This window comes from Ooceraea biroi, chromosome 7 (genome assembly GCF_003672135.1).
Source record: "Ooceraea biroi isolate clonal line C1 chromosome 7, Obir_v5.4, whole genome shotgun sequence".
Taxonomy (NCBI): domain Eukaryota; kingdom Metazoa; phylum Arthropoda; class Insecta; order Hymenoptera; family Formicidae; genus Ooceraea; species Ooceraea biroi.
In genome coordinates, this window is record NC_039512.1 from 16,092,508 (window position 1) to 16,108,812 (window position 16,305).

At 35.8% G+C, this 16,305-nt stretch overlaps 2 protein-coding genes across 5 annotated transcripts; both read right to left on the reverse strand.

Moving 5' to 3' along the window:
• Positions 1-625: 625 nt before the first annotated feature.
• Positions 626-6,343, reverse strand: LOC105274983 (synaptic vesicular amine transporter). 4 transcript variants are annotated; one of them, XM_011331559.2, is made up of 8 exons: positions 5,817-6,343; positions 5,502-5,711; positions 4,772-5,038; positions 4,650-4,690; positions 4,169-4,315; positions 2,991-3,312; positions 2,381-2,603; positions 626-1,876 (listed from the first exon to the last, which is right to left on the reverse strand). In XM_011331559.2, the coding sequence occupies exons 1-7, from the start codon at positions 5,908-5,910 to the stop codon at positions 2,383-2,385; spliced, it is 1,302 nt and encodes a 433-aa protein (XP_011329861.1). In that variant the 5' UTR covers positions 5,911-6,343; the 3' UTR covers positions 626-1,876; positions 2,381-2,382. The 4 variants fall into 4 exon arrangements, with proteins under 4 accessions (XP_011329861.1, XP_011329821.1, XP_011329831.1 ...); XM_011331519.3 differs by having other exon boundaries at positions 4,169-4,333; positions 5,817-6,341; XM_011331529.3 differs by having other exon boundaries at positions 626-1,808; positions 4,169-4,333; positions 5,817-6,340.
• LOC105274996 (protein bride of sevenless) lies at positions 6,252-15,340 on the reverse strand. The gene is made up of 9 exons (XM_020030273.2): positions 14,716-15,340; positions 14,344-14,480; positions 13,821-13,949; positions 13,231-13,728; positions 10,914-11,426; positions 9,506-9,997; positions 8,981-9,321; positions 8,435-8,674; positions 6,252-7,933 (listed from the first exon to the last, which is right to left on the reverse strand). Exons 2-9 carry the CDS (start codon positions 14,471-14,473, stop codon positions 7,637-7,639), a joined length of 2,640 nt encoding a protein of 879 aa, XP_019885832.2. The 5' UTR covers positions 14,474-14,480; positions 14,716-15,340; the 3' UTR covers positions 6,252-7,636.
• Positions 15,341-16,305: the final 965 nt, after the last annotated feature.

Consider the following 16,305-nt stretch of genomic DNA (forward strand, 5'->3'; position numbering starts at 1 on the left):
TGCGCATCATACTTTGTACTATATAAAGCCACGCTTTATTTCGTGCGGAATTAGAGTCGCATGGACGCCACACACATCGATTTTCTATTTATAGGGTATAATTTAACCAGTCCTAATTACTGACTCGCCGCGCGATGTCCGGAATATCGGACAGAGAAATAACGTCTTCGGCCAATTATACGAAAGTATGTCTGCGGAAGTGGAAGAATAAAACCATCTCTTATAGAAGAAATTGTTGATGAAATAAAAGAAAAATGAAAGAAAATGAAATCTCTATGTATATGTATTTGTAAAATATAAGAATTAACTTGAAAATTATAGAGAACAATACTGTAGAATCTTTTAAACTCGATGCACTAGTTAATTGCTAAAATACATTCTTTCATTTATCTCTTATACTTCCTAGCTTATTTTAATTATTATTTTCATTATTTTTATATCTATTTTCACTGGAAAAATTATTCTTGCAGGAAAAGAGAAGAAGCTTTTTTAAAAAATTTAGATTATAAATATAGAGATAGGTAGTATGTATCATTTCATTCTCGTAAGTTGAAATGAAGACATATTAATGCATTTATATCATTAAATATGAGATACGAACTAGTAATGATATACTTTCAATTTATTTTAGCAACATAGATTTAATATTATTAGCATTACAATTTATTAATACGATTCAACGCTGCCGTCAATTGGTGTATAACATTCTCCAAAGGGACGCTTCATTTTTAGAAAGGTCTGCATGCGTATGCACGCATGTCGCCCACGGTGCTGCATTTAACTTCCCTTGTCACGGGGATGCGATTAGTCCAACACCCCTGTTAATGACGATCGGCGTTTGTTCACCGAATAAACCCCAGGGCACAAAATCACGCTTCATTTCATTTCGTCTTGCGTCTCGTACACCATTTACAAATCCCTCTGACGGTATCGCCGTCCGCCTGTTTACGTTACGCCTTTGATTTTCCCAAGGAAAATAGCCACGATTTATCGACGAGCTTGAACTGCCCTACGACCAATATTTGTGCCGCTTTATCAGGCAGACCAAAACCATTAGATTGCTCGGAGAACAATAGCTGGATAATTCATCAGTAAACAATAGCAAAGACACAATTCAACATTAATAAACGTAAAATATTTTTAATGTAAATGTATTGCGCTACATGGTTTGATCTTGCATGTCCAATTTCCTAAAACTGTTTTAGGGGAATAAATTAATTTAAACACACACACAAAACGTTTCGTAAGGTCGTTTAAAAGAGTTTAGTTCCATTTACGTTTGAGATACAAATATTCAATTTTATTTAAATCTCCTACGTTACTGATTCCGAAAATTGAGATCCCCTTAGTTCATAGAGTTAGATTCTGAAAGCAATCGATCTCAAGGTACGCATTGATCGAGTGGCAGGCGGCAGAGCGATCTGCGTATAAACTAATGCCGAGTCAATGCTTGCAGCAGGTGGCGGGATCGTTAATGCAACGTAAACGAATTTCGCTGCAGATTGAGTGCATTAATAAGCTTTCAGGGGACCGGCTGCGTCGCTCGATCGATCGTCGTCGTCATGTCCCCCTATTGGGAGCGCGCATTTCTTCCCCGTGTCTCTCGTGTTTCTCGAATTGTTTTCTCGAATTCAACGGATTCCTGCTCTTCAATCCCGGGAACACCGTCGTACTATGGATGACAGCATCAGTAATGTTGTTCGGCCAATAATTCACTTGGCTATTCAGTTACGCCAAAGATCCTCTTCTCCTGCATGTCATGCTTAATTGGGGACGCAATAACGTTACCAGACGCTATTCTGAGGTGTCTAAAAGCGGATTTAACGACATTTGGTGGCTGTCTGTTAAAATGGTGACAGCGGCTCATGATAGCTACCTGATAATTCAATGGATGATTTTAACGGACGAACAGTTATTGAATTTATATTTATGTTATGCTTATATAAATTTATAATATATATAGTTATTAAAAGAAAATGAAGCAATTAAGTATTAAAAAGTAAAATTATTTAGCTGTATTATTCTCATGGACACACACACACACACACATGTTAAGAAAAAAGTTTTGATATATATTGTATTGAGTCAGTCAAAAAGTTTGGTTCGATTTTTGTGTCAAATCTTATCTTATTTACTACATTTAACAGAAACAAAGTACTTATCCAAGCCAAGTTATCACCATCATCCTCTGATGATTACACATTATTGTTTATATAGACATCATCAACACTGTATTACATGTAAATTGATTTGAAAAATTGAAAATCCAGCAAAATTTTTTGACCGACCCAATCGAATATATTTTAAATTTACAAAGAAATTTGTTCTGTTGGTACGATATTTAGTTTATAATTGTTGTTAAAAAAGCTCCATTTTGTACCGTCAAAGATCGTCGTCGGAATCATGAAATCTTTCATACGACATGACGGATTTGTGGAATGTGTCATAGTCTTTTTTTCCTTCATTCTTGGTTAAACGTAGCTTTCTACGTTCCAACGTAAGGTATATTAGCAATGGACAGTACGCTATATTCACGATGCCTACGATTCGCATGACCCATGGAAATCCGATAGTCTTGACCATTTCGCTGCCCATAATGGGACCTTAAAAAATTACATTTTATTAGTAATAATTTTATTAGTAATACTTTTTCTAGTAACATTAATTAGATGCAGATGAGTGAATGGATACATACAGAGAAATCCAGAAATTAAAAATTTTTATAAAATATTAGCCTGATACGGATAAACATTATAGACAGAATAAAATAAAATATAGTCTAATTTAATCTTGTATTATTTTGTCATTAATTAACAATAACTAATTTTACTTGTCAAAGCAAGTATTGATACATATGCCTGAAATATCAATTTTGCACCGTATCTGCTTTTACTCTGAAAAAGTTTTGCTCTTAATTTCACAGAACATTTCTTTCGACATTATTCGTACAAACAAATGCTTTTATTTTATGACTGGAACCTGTATATTACCCAAGGAATAAGCCAGACTGACAGCCACTTGTTGGATCGAGTAGACAGGTCCGTAGTTGCCGTTTCGGTCCACTAAACTAGCCAACAGTGGCACCAGAGCTGCGTCGGCGACGCCGATGCCCAAACCCATCCCCAGATGCGGAACTATCAACTGCGACATAGTGTTCGCTGAAGGGATGAGAACAGCGCTGACGCCGACCACAAACATGGCCAGGATCGCCACCTTGCTGCGTCCGTAACGGTAAGCTATCATGCCAAAGAAGTTGGTCCCAATTAAGTAACCCACACTGTCTGGTATGAAGACCGTGCCTAATTGCCATTTCTGCAGAAGAAACATCAATTAACGTATCTTTGTAGAATTTGTAGAATCAATGCCTTGAAACAATTATTATTTAGATGAAATCCTTTTCTTCGACCGAACTGGCTACTTCATTAATATCAGTTACAACGTTTTATGACACGATTTTGGGAAACACGTAGTTGTTTTGGTTGGCTGGCAGTCGCCGATAGACCTTTGTAATGGTTGGGCGTGTGTTTCTAAGGCTTTAGCCTGGTTATTTTCTGCCAGTGAGTGGTATTATTTTATTATTGCGGTTTGTTTCGTTCTTTGAATTGTATCATTTGTATCATTTTTGTACATTTCTTACTTTCGGTTTATTGATGTGAATGACTTAACTTTACTGTAATTGTGTAATATTTTTGTGTGACTTAACTTTATTGTAATTGCGTAATATTTTTTGTTGCTTTTTCTTTATTGTAGAAAATAACTGTGTTTACTTGAGAAGGACCTAAAATGAAGGTTGAAACGTTGTAATTGATATTAATAAAGTAGCCAGTTCGGTCGGAGAAAAGGATTTCATCTCATTTGTTATTCTGGCGGAACAAACAATTTTTACTGGAATTATTATTTACTTTATACTTTTATTAGATTAAGCTTGTAATTTGTTATAGGTACTTGGTTAAGCTTCTTTTGTTAATTTTATCGCTAATTTTAGTTGACGTCTAATATGGTTTGATTCCTGGTCTTTACATACTATCATTAATCATAGTAATTAGTAATTACTATGATAAATAGACAATGTAGGGAATTAGTTATACGACAATTAAAAATAAACGAAATTTATAAACTCGCTATTAATAATTCTTGTTTTTAAGAAATGGTTCTTTCGTTTGTATACCTTGGGTTTGATGTGGGTTCGCAACCAAATTGGTAGGCAAGGCTCCAGTATCGCCATTGGTGAAGTTGAACACCAAATGGCACCAAAGATGATGATAATATGTGGATTAGATAACAAGTGCATCCATGTGCTTTGTTGTTCGGTTGGCTGATGCATATGGAAGAACTTAATTGTACAATTTTAATCATTATAAACGAAATCTCATCTCATTTTTACATAAACAGTTTGTAAACTTAATTGCAATAATTAATAATTCTAAAGGTATTTTTTGGAAGCTAGACTTCACTTTCGTGAAATTACATATGTATATATAAATTGTACATATCAAATTAATCATTTTGCTTTGTATTATTAAAGCGGAATTTGCGATATTTGATATAAATAATTATATAAAAATATAATAATTAAATGTAATAATTAGATAAAAAAAATATTATACTATTTGAATTATATATTTCTTTATGTGTTTAACCATACTCACTTCAGAGTTTGTTTGAACGTCTAATGTAAAGATTTGCAGACCTGCCAGGATATATATACGTATCATCGTTTTATAATACTCGTAAAATATTATTATCCACGAATTTTGAGAAGATTACTTACAAATTACTACAATAACGAGACAAGACACCAGTAGAAACGGTGCCATTTTTCCTTCGAGATCGTATAGCACGGAACCGATAGGATAGCCCAGAAGAACACCCAGGGCAATGCTACCGAGGACGAAACCCATGATCTTTGATCTCTTATCCTCCTCGGAATATTGAGAGGCGACCAGAGACATGCCGGAGACTGCTATACATGCAGACGCTATGCCTTGAATACTCCGGGCTAAGAACAATATCTCGTACGTTTGTCCAAAAGCGAATACTGTTCACAACAACGAAAATTCAAGTTTATAAAAATATCAGCAGCAGTAAAACTAATACAGCAGCTACTAAAATAAATAAAGAAGTAAATAAAATATATATCAAAATAAACATACACTACTGCAAATATTTATATTGAAGTATAGTATTAGGCAAGGATTATGAATAAATAAATAAAATAAATAATACTAAAATAAATATCAGTTTTTGTAAACATGATATTAAATTAACGTTTTTTTATTCATCAATATTTAGCGTTCAGATATGATATGATATAATTTCACACTTTCATGTATTAAATTTAGTGAATTAAGTAAATTATTAATTATAATAGGAATATCTTGTTCTATAATAATCATTCTTAGTATTATTTTCAGCATATTATAGCCATTTTCACGGATTATTAAATAAACGGAGGACTTTATACATTAGAGGAACGAGTGAATATGTCGTTTATAACTTACGCAAAGCAGCTAGGAGAAGGCTCAGGTTTCCCAGAAATAGGGGTCTAGCGTAGCCTAAGGTGCCGGTGAGAGTGCCCACGGCGGGATTCAAAATTAATTGGACCAGAGCCTTCGAGCTTAACAGTAATCCTACTCGACCGTTTTCGTCTTCCTCGGCGCTCGCGGTCGTATTCGCGTCGAGCGTGCACAGATAATCGGGAATGATCGGCACTGAAACATTTCCGGATCAGCTAACTGTATGACCTGAGATCCGAATCTTTCATCCTTTCTCTCTCTCTCTCTTTTTCTTTGCTTGCACGGCTTGATCGTAATTACCGACTACCGTCAGCAGAACATTATCCAGGAAGAGGCTGAGGTAGACCACCGTGACGATGATAACGCGGCTGTTCTTCAGATCGTCCAATCTCATCCTTGATCATCGATCTCGATATAGAGTCGATAAAGATCGAGTACACTAGAAGTCGCTGTTATTCGCGAGGAAATTTGAGCTAGAAACTGAACATTTATTTCTCAGAAGAATTACGAATTTTGTTATTTCTGATATCAGTTAATTTGCTAATTAAAATTAAGAATGAAAAAGAATAAAATTTTTAAAATCTTGTATGAATTAATAATCTTAATGTAAGCTTCGCGAAGGGAAAGAAATAAGATGCAAATTAAGTGAATAGACTCCGTCCTTCTCCAGAATTGTGCTTTCGGAATAATGTACGTTTCCTCAATCTATATCGAGAGGAGACAAATTTTTCTTCCCCGAATAAATTTCGCGATTGATTCTCTCGCTTTCTTTTGGTCTGATAAACGCACGTAATTCAAGTAGCTTCCCTCTTAGAAACTCTCTTTTCTTTTTTTCATCACTTGAAAGACGGCTGTAAACGTGACTGGAAAGCGGACGAGTCTCGTGCGGGCTTTTATAGCTGCTGCAGCTTGTCCTTGCGCAGAAGCTTTTTCATGGGGGACAGCGCAAAGATTGGTCCGGATGGCGCACCCTTTCACGAACCGATGCACTTTTCGATTTATCCCCATTATGGTGGCTTATCGGTTGCCGCCAGCTGGTCTAATTTTCGCGATTTTCATGGTGGTCTCATGATCTGGAAGTAAAGCATGGCACATGTGATCGTAAAATTGTCGAGCACCAGCAACGAGATCGGCGAGACGGCTGTACGTATTTGATAGAATTTTTGGAAGTTCACGTAAATTTTCTTTGAATTGAACAATATGATTGATCGATACCGTGATCGATATATCGTGATTGATCGAGAGATGAAATATTATTAATCTGAAATCTTATTTTTGCTTAGTGTTCCATAGATATAAAATTTTGAAAAATAACATTTAAGGTATAATCAGGCAGTATTATTATTTATGCGAAATTTTATGACATATCATTCATTTTTATAATAATGTTGAAACCATTATCCTATATCTTTTTAATCGATTATAAAATACATCAATAATCTTACAATTGGACTTGTTAGCAATATACGAGTTTGTCTAATAAAAGTTTAGATTATTATATATGTTATTTACCACTATCGGTAAGAAAATGTAAAACCTTGGCAAATTGTTCTCTCGTACGTCACGGTGAACGCAACTTCATTTTCGCGAATCGCTTTGTTGCGCGGTCGCTATCTCGCCATTTCGTCATCGATATTCCCGTGGAACATACACCTGTGTCCTGCTTGCGAAATTACGATCGACCATAATGCAATTTTGGCGTTGAGGTACATGCCAAATTGATTCTACGTTGCACACGCTGCAGCTTTCCGTTTGTGTCCTCGCTCGCTCACGCGCATGCGCGCTTAATGCAGCGAGGAACTTCCGTCCTCGAATTAGCCAGCTAGTTTGCCAATAATTACAATGGAACCTGATGTTTGGTTAAATTTCAGATCATTAGGCGAAGACAAGAGTTTCCAAAACCCTAACAAGAATAGCGTCTTCCGCGTAAATTATGTACTTCATGAGTCAGTCGCTACTCCAAAAAGAATCCGTCGAAAATTAAGAAATCTCTAAAACCTAATTATACTATATCCTAAAACTTTTTAAGATTTCTGATCAGAAGTTGCTTTATTTATTGTATACGCTAAATTTACAAGCCGATATGAGATTGAAGCAAATAATTAATTAAATTAAATTTCTCAAAATCGAGTAACACGGCTGATGCCCTCGTTCTCCTGATCCTCTTCATCTGCCTCGTATTCGCTCTCCTTTTCCTCGACCTCCTCTTCGATTCTCTGCTCCCGTGACACATTTGCTGGACTAGAGTATCTCATGGGATATATTTTATCACGTGGTCTACCAGTAGGTGAAAGATGATCTCTATTATGCCTGATTCCTGTATTTCTCTTATCCGTCAGAACCACCCTTTCTGATCTATAGACCTTCGGTTGCGCGTAAATGACGTTGTTTGATGCTATTTCAAGATTTCTTGGAACCTAAAAATTTACGGGATTTTCAAGTTATTTTCTTGTGCTTGTGTATGTAAATTTAAAAAATTTTTATTTGATTTAATGACTATCAAACATATCATGCATAAGATGAAATAAATAATACAAGTTATTAGGTTGCATTATTTCTGTATTTAGTGCACCTATCTTTGGCGTGCAATAAATTATTATTAGATTTGTTTTTGAACTGCGCTGTGAGGTTGGTTGCATACTATCTTTGTACTTTGCTACTTAGCAGCGCAGCTCGAAAACAAATCTAATAATAATTTATTGTGCGTCAAAGATAAGCACACGAAACACGACAAAAATTATGCATCAATCTAATATTATTTTCAAACATGTATAACTGTTAATTTTTTGAAAGAAAAAAAGATTTATGTAAATCTTATTTTTCGTTTGTTTATACGTAGATGTAATATAATATGATAAATGATATCTGTGGAAAGATATGATTGATAAAAATTCGTATATTTTAAAATAATTAGTTACGTGTTTGACATATGTTTGCGATGCATTTACGACGTGAGCAGTGTCGATTTCCTTCATTTCCGCTTTAAATGCGTAATTACTGTGTCCTCTCTCTGGCATTTCGCGGTAATTCGGACTTTTGAATCGATCGCGACACTTCGAGCTCGGGTTTGGACTGCCGTAGTAATTCGAACATGTCGGCGATGCTTGAAGACCTTGATTTACTCGAGCAGGGTGAACGTAATCATAAGAAGAACACGACTGTAAATTTAATTTTTTCATATATACATTATTAATTAAAACATAATTTAATTACTTTTATAATATTCAATATATTATATTTAAAAAGTTTAATACTTTATTATTATTTTATTTATTATTTATTATTTATTTCATATTGTAAATTATTAAATATAAAGTTATTTTAATAACCTGATGCAGTTAGTTATTACAATGTTAATGAAACTGTGAATTAAAATGATTGATTAACTCACAATCAGATAAAAAAATAATTAGTTAACTAATTATTCTTAAAAAACATTTAGTAATTAAAAACAATATTCTGACCTGTTTGATAATCGTATTGCCGATCGAATCGACCGGTAAATCGACGCAATCAAATTTTTGTTCGATAGTTTTTCTTCTAGGCAAGTGTGTGACCATGTAATAAACTCTTGGTGTTAAGATACCGAGAATAATTAAGTAAGCTGTGCCAATTGTCCCGAAAGCGACAACTGTGTCACGATTTTCTGGTTGCATCACCATGAAGCAAATCAACCATATTGCCCATATTAGCAATAAACCAATAACAGTGCCGAAGAAGCATTTTCCTTCGTTGTAATTACGTTGTATCCGGATGATGAAGCAGCAAGCGACAAAAAGTACGACCAGTAGAAAAATATCGTAGCCTGCACAAATAATATCAGAATGTTTTTAAAAAGACAAAGAAATGTTATTATTATAGTTGCTTCTAGATGCGCAAATTAATTCGATATTGAAGAAATTGAATTTTTATTTATATAACAAAAATAATAAACCTGTCAATCTTCGAAATGTTAATAGAAAATTGATAAGGAATATCGATATACCTACCTAATAATGCAATGAAGACAAGACCTCTGACGATAACAGACGAATTCATTGTGTTCAAATAAAAATACATAATCGACATGGCGATTTGCACGCTGAACATGAAGAACGCCATCAGACTCTGCAGGTATCCGTTTACGTGAGTGACAAACACTCCGCCTGTAGACAGAGCTAGGAACAATGCCCTCGAGAGCATGATCGAGAATGTAAAGGCGAATGCAAGAGTGATCAAAAGAATCTTCCGGGAGTTCAAGGTCTCCGCACCAAGATAATCGTCCGCCATGCAGAATGGAAGCGCCGCCAGCAGGGTAAATACGTCGGCCAGACTGAGGATGATCGTCAGGGTTGGATTGCCATCGAGCATTTCTTCAGTCATGAAACGACGAACGATGAAGGCCACAATAAGGCAGCATATGAACGTGCCGCAGACGATAGCGATCAGAAAAACGAGAACGTATTCGCTGTTCTTCAGGACGCTCTTACCGACGATGTCCGCTAGAATATTAATTAATTATTAATTAATTATAATACGCGTATGCGTTATTTCCTCGAGAGAGGTTGAATGTTATGAAAAAGTTTTATCGCGTGAAAAATTTATGATTTAACGTAATACGATTTAATAATAATTTATACAAGGTGAGGCACCTAAAACAGGCCACCCGAATATCTCGGCTGTTATTGGTGATAGAAAACAATGTGTCAGATCAAACTTGCATGGTTTCGAGGGACACATAATTTGTTCTAAATAATTTTTAATTAGGTGGACGCGTAGAGGTCATATGAAGGTCAACTTCGTTTTTTTAAATGGTATGATATGTTTTTTTACGTACCATCTAGTAGAGCGTTTGAAGATGCGCACATTGATCTACGGATCAAAATCATTCAAGGTCACTGAAGGCTAAAATTTCTAAGTGCTAGAACTTTTTCATTTCTGAGTTTACGGTATTTTCAATAGCAGAGAACTCTAGGCAATATAAAAAATAATGATATGAACAACTCAGAACTTCTCGGAAAAGAAAAAATTTCCAAGGGCTAGAACTTTTTCATTTCTGAGTTTACAGTATTTTTAATAGCAGAGAACTCTAGGCAATATAAAGTAAATTATTTTCCCTTGCAGTTGGCCTTCAGTGACCTTGAATGATTTTGACCCGTAGATCAATGTGCGCATCTTCAAACGCTCTACTAGATGGTACGTAAAAAAACATATCATACCATTAAAAAAAACCAAGTTGACCTTCATATGACCTCTACGCGTTCACCTAATAAAAAACTATTTAGAACAAATTATGTGTCCCTCGAAACCATGCAAGTTTGGTCTGACACATTTTTTTCTATCACCAATAACAGCCGAGATATTCAGGTGGCCTGTTTTAGGTGCCTCACCCTGTATATCTTTTTATAGGATTGTTACCTTTCTTAACGACACGTGTGCCGGAGCGTTCCTGAAAGTTCATGCAGTTCTCACAGTTCTCGACATGACTTCCTAAACAGAGTCCTGGCATCTCGGACACTATCCTCTCCGGCAGAACGCGCGACGTGGACACTTCGATCCCGTAGCGAGCGACGTCCATGAGGTCGTATCGCGTTTTCTTGGCAACCACGTACCTCACCGAGTACGAAGATCTCGGTTGCATGCGCAGTGCCTCATAGACATTGGAATCACGAATTTCCCGTTGCCATTTCGGACGAGACTGCGACGCGGTGCAGCTCTCGTCGTCGTCGTGGTCAGTGGAACAGTTCCTCTTCCGAACGTCTTGGAGAACTTCCGCCAGTCCAACGATGGCCTTGCCGATATTGAGGAGATACGGAGAGTGATTTGCGAAATCTTTGGAGTTTTCCAGAAATTCGTCCACGTTTGAAAAGTCACCGGGATCGAAATCAAAGGTTTCCGGTTTAATAATGAACGATCCAGACGGCATGACGTCTAGAAAGTTGAAGACACTGTGAATTGTCAGTGCTAAAGTTAGATTAATATTTCTCCTACCTAAATTTCAGCTTAGATATTTATGATTGTTTCTCAAGCGCGATGGGATAATAAAACATCGAAATTTAATCTTAAAAAAAAACTATGTGTAAAACCTCAAACAAAACATTTAAAATATAATAGATATCTTTTCTATATATTAAGTTTATATATGTATTAAGACAGTAAAATCTCCTTGACACTTAAATTTGCTTAAATTGTAAGTTTAAAGTGTAAGTTAATTTATTTAATAGCTTCGGCCACGTAGATCGACCGACTTTGTGGCTTAACCGCACCTTCGTCTCGTGTTCGCTTTAATTCTAGACAGAAACAAAGGTTCGCTTAAACTAAGGCTGAAGTTAAAGCGACATTGGCGAAACTGTCTCTTAACTCTCGACTACCATGGCTAAACTTGGGCGATGCAGCCACTGTTACGAGCTCGGTCTAATCCCAATATCTACGTGGCGTCGTAATTTAGATTAACAGCGTCGTAATCATCTCGCAGTTTTACAACAAATAAGTAATCATCGATAAAGTGTCGGCATCGACAGAGAAATGGCTCTCTTTAACCCTTCGTGGTCACTCGGGGTCCAAAAGACCCCAACGAAAGTTTAAGGCTTTATATCTTTCTGTTCTAAATTGAAAATTAACTTTTTACTGCCATTTACCGGTAGCTTCAAGTACTCTTTTTCCGTTCTAATACTAGGTATCGCCCGCAGCGCACTAGTATAGAAATAGCAATTATTCAAATAACATTTCCCGCGTGTTGGGGTCTTCCGGACCTCCTGTGTGACCAACTTGTAATTTGGTATCAAAAATTTGGAAAATTTTGTTTTTGTGATTTTCGCACATATTATCTGTGGAAAAACGTAAGTGCAAGTTTAAAGACCGAGTAATTTTTTTCTACAAAGGTTATAAGCATTTATTTACACTTATAGATGGCATATGATTTACGGAGTCGTGAGTTTCAAAATTCGTTGTTGAATGACATTGAAAATACAAATAATTATTAACAATACTTGTAATAATAATAATGTTTTATGTTATATAAATACCCAGATAGCAGAGAGAGTTCAAAAAGAATTCACTTGTATGTCACCAATTCTGAGTTCATTTTCAGATGCAAAAAGAATTCAAAAGAATTCTAAGAACTCTTTTTGCATCTGAAAATGAACTCAGAATTGGTGACATGACAAATGAATTCTTTTTGAACTCTCTCTGCTATCTGGGTACACTTATTTTTCCATAATTGTAGATTTCACTTATCTCGAAAATGATCCACTTTAAGTCTGAAAATAAATACCTTTTTTGAAACGTGCATTATAACACTATCTTTTAAATTAAAGTATTACATCTCCACAATATGACCCTAAATTTGTATCGCAAAATAATAAAAATTTAAAAAGTTATAAATTTTTTAGTGAAAAACTCGGTTTTTCACGATTTCTAAATTCGTGAATTTTTTTAGTTATGTTACAATTAAAATTTACATAAAAAGCCTATTTCTCCTTGTTATACAAGCTTTCAAATTTATTATGTAATTTTGTAATTCAAATTGAATAAATAGTGTAAACACGGCAACCATTTAAAGTTGGTGGGGTTTATTGGACCCAATGTGACCATTACGTGATTTTCTAGAAGTGTGACCACGAAGGGTTAATAAAATAAGATCTTTCGCTTCGTGAAATATTAGCTCTGAATTTCGTGAAGATAGTAATTTTGCGTCCGTAACTCCTTCGCTATCCGTTTACCTAAAGTTACTTGCCATCAACGTCCGAATTATCGAGCGTCAGCAGCAGCCACGTCTTCCCAGGGCCTCTCAGCTCCTCGCTCTGCCGCAGCCACCCCCGTATATCACTTTCTTCGCCGATCGCGACTATCACCGCTTCCTTGACGTTCACCTTGTCGTCGTCGTTAATGCGCTTGTCACGTCTCTTTACGCACACACCGAGGTCTCTGGTGATCTTTAGAAACCGACCGAGAACGGAATCTGCTTTGGTGAGCACCAGATCGACGACCTCGTACGACATGCTCAGGTAATGCGCTAAGACGACGATCGTGGGCTCCGTGACATTCTGTTCCTCGTAGGTGAGAAGCGGCAGCCCGCCGTAATCGCGAAGGGAATTCGTCGTAGGGCCGTACCGAGACGGCATCAATACACCCGTTTCGTAATCCGGGGCGCAATCTTGCGCGACCGCTGCTTTTCGCAGAGATTGTCTGAACACCGTAGTTTCGTCGTGACACGTGTCCAGAATTCTCAATCCTGTAAATTAAATAATTAATCAAGATATATATGGTTGATTATTTGGCAGACGAATATGGACATATATAAAACAGTTTTATCAAAATACTTACCCAATGTCACATCTGGTACGTAATCATATTTGTTCAAGGTTCGCACTACATGTAAGGCCGTCGAAATTTGTTGGAGACCCTTAGATGACGTTACATTGCAATACGGCCCATAATTGGCGTCCACGAAGACTATGATTGAATACCGATGATGGATTCGCCAAAAATAAAAAATGTCGCACAAAAGTATTATCCAATTGTTCTTATCAATGAAAACAACAACGTTTTCAAAGAAATCACAAAACATTTTTCACACTTACACATGTAGAAATGTTCGATTTAAGTAAAGAAAAAATGAAGTTTACGGATTTATTCTAGATAAGCTAATAATAAGACACCTATTGCAAATAATCGCATATATAGCATTGTTCAAGGCTTTATTTGAATATTTATACTACTCATCAACGTATAAAAATTAGCAGCGCTCCGTAAATAGAGAACTATTTCCACTGCAAGTGTAAATTATGCATAGTAATTTTTAGATCCAGATTAAATTACTTGGAACATTATTAAATGAAAGATTTACCGGTTAAAATAATGTCGCCCGTGGTCTCCAATAACGTGCTGTTTTTAGAACACGAGATTTGCTCGTCCGTGCCCAGAGTTAATAGAGCGACGCACAGCAACAATGAAATCTTGATTTTATTACTCGCCATCGTCTGACTTTAATGTTAAAGTATGATTAAATACTTATATACACAGTTCGGCAGTATGATATTTGTATTCAAAATTCCTTTTCCTCTTTTATTTTACCTTCTTTTATTGCTCAGTAATTCTATGTCAATTAATTACTTTTGATTAATTATTTACAATTTACTTTGTTATTTTATAATGAAATAATATATAAATATAAGAAACGAAGAGCTGAAAATGAGATTATATAACTTTTTATTATTACCTCACGTTATTTTATCGCTTTTTTATTTCAATAATTCTCTTATTCCAGAAAATTAGCCGTAATGATCAGCATTCAATGGTCATAATCCTGGATGACGTCATGCAAGCCACAAAGGTCGTTCAACACGAAGGGCATTCTTCACGAGAATCTCCTCCACTCTGCCAACTATTAATTCCGATGGCGTTTATTAAATCGCGTGACAGACGCCAATTCAATGTTTAACAATTGGCACAGAACACGCGTACCCTCCTACACTCTTGCTGCTCCAATTTTTATGATTGTTGGTCAGGATTGTCGACGTCAGGATTTTACACTCAGTCTTTAACACGACATTGAATAGACTTCGGAAAAGTTCTATTTCACAAATAGAATGATTTGTGTTGAATTGTTTGCAACGGACTAGCCTTCGGACAATGTCGCTTAAGGATTTTACCCTTTAAAGAATATTATCATCTCGTACACACAATTCCACGCTGCCCCGAAAAGTTCTATCTAACATTGCTCCAGTTGAAAATTGTTTTGCATTGCTATGCGTTTCCTCTCGTAATACGCGGGGTAAAAGTCGCCGCAATACTGCATGGATGCGATGACGGAAGCCGTATTCAATTCTCGAGCAACCCCTATACATATATATACATATATATACAGGGTGTCCCGGGTTTTAACCGACAAACTGCGGGAGCATATTCTACTAGTGGAAATAAGAAAAAATTCTTATATCGAGTTTGCTTAGAAATGCTTTATTACAAAGTTATAAACCAATATTGAAAAGAAATATCAGATAAGTAACAACGGATTTTTTCACAAAAATAAAAATTATCTACGCAATGATTTAGTGACGCATTTCAAAATGTTGTCCTTGCACATCGATACAAGCTAGACATCGACGTGGTACAGAATTTGTTACGGTACGACATTCCTGAAAATTTTGTTGCACCTCAGTAACTGAATTAGTAATTCGTTGCTTTAAATCTATCTGGTACTCTCCTGTTAGGAAATCTACGTTGATACTCTCGTACGGCAGCTCGTGCATTTCCGTCACAGAATCCGTACACGAAATGAATATCGGTGTATTCCTCATTTGAAAACACTTTTGGCATTCTGATAGTAATTGCTAGTTCACGCGACGATTGAAATCTAACAGCTACTGTTGTGAAAGTAACAACATACTGAATCGTTTCAACATAGTGAACATGAATACATGTGAATACACATAACATAAACATCTTCGACCTTCCAAATTCTACACTATGTTCCGTTGTTACTTATCTCATATTTCTTTTCAATATTGGTTTATAACTTTGTAATAAAGCATTTCTAAGCAAACTCGATATAAGAATTTTTTCTTATTTCCACTAGTAGAATATGCTCCCGCAGTTTGTCGGTTAAAACCCGGGACACCCTATATATATATATATATGCTCTAATATAATATATATTAGAGAGTTTAAAGAATTACATGATCGGTCACGTTGCCACTGAGCATGATATATGTATATTTGACAGCTGATTTTTTTCGAGGTCACAAGGTCTCAAAGTCAGATTCGTATAAAATGGGCCAAGTAGAAAGAATCAAGATAGGATCTGGCG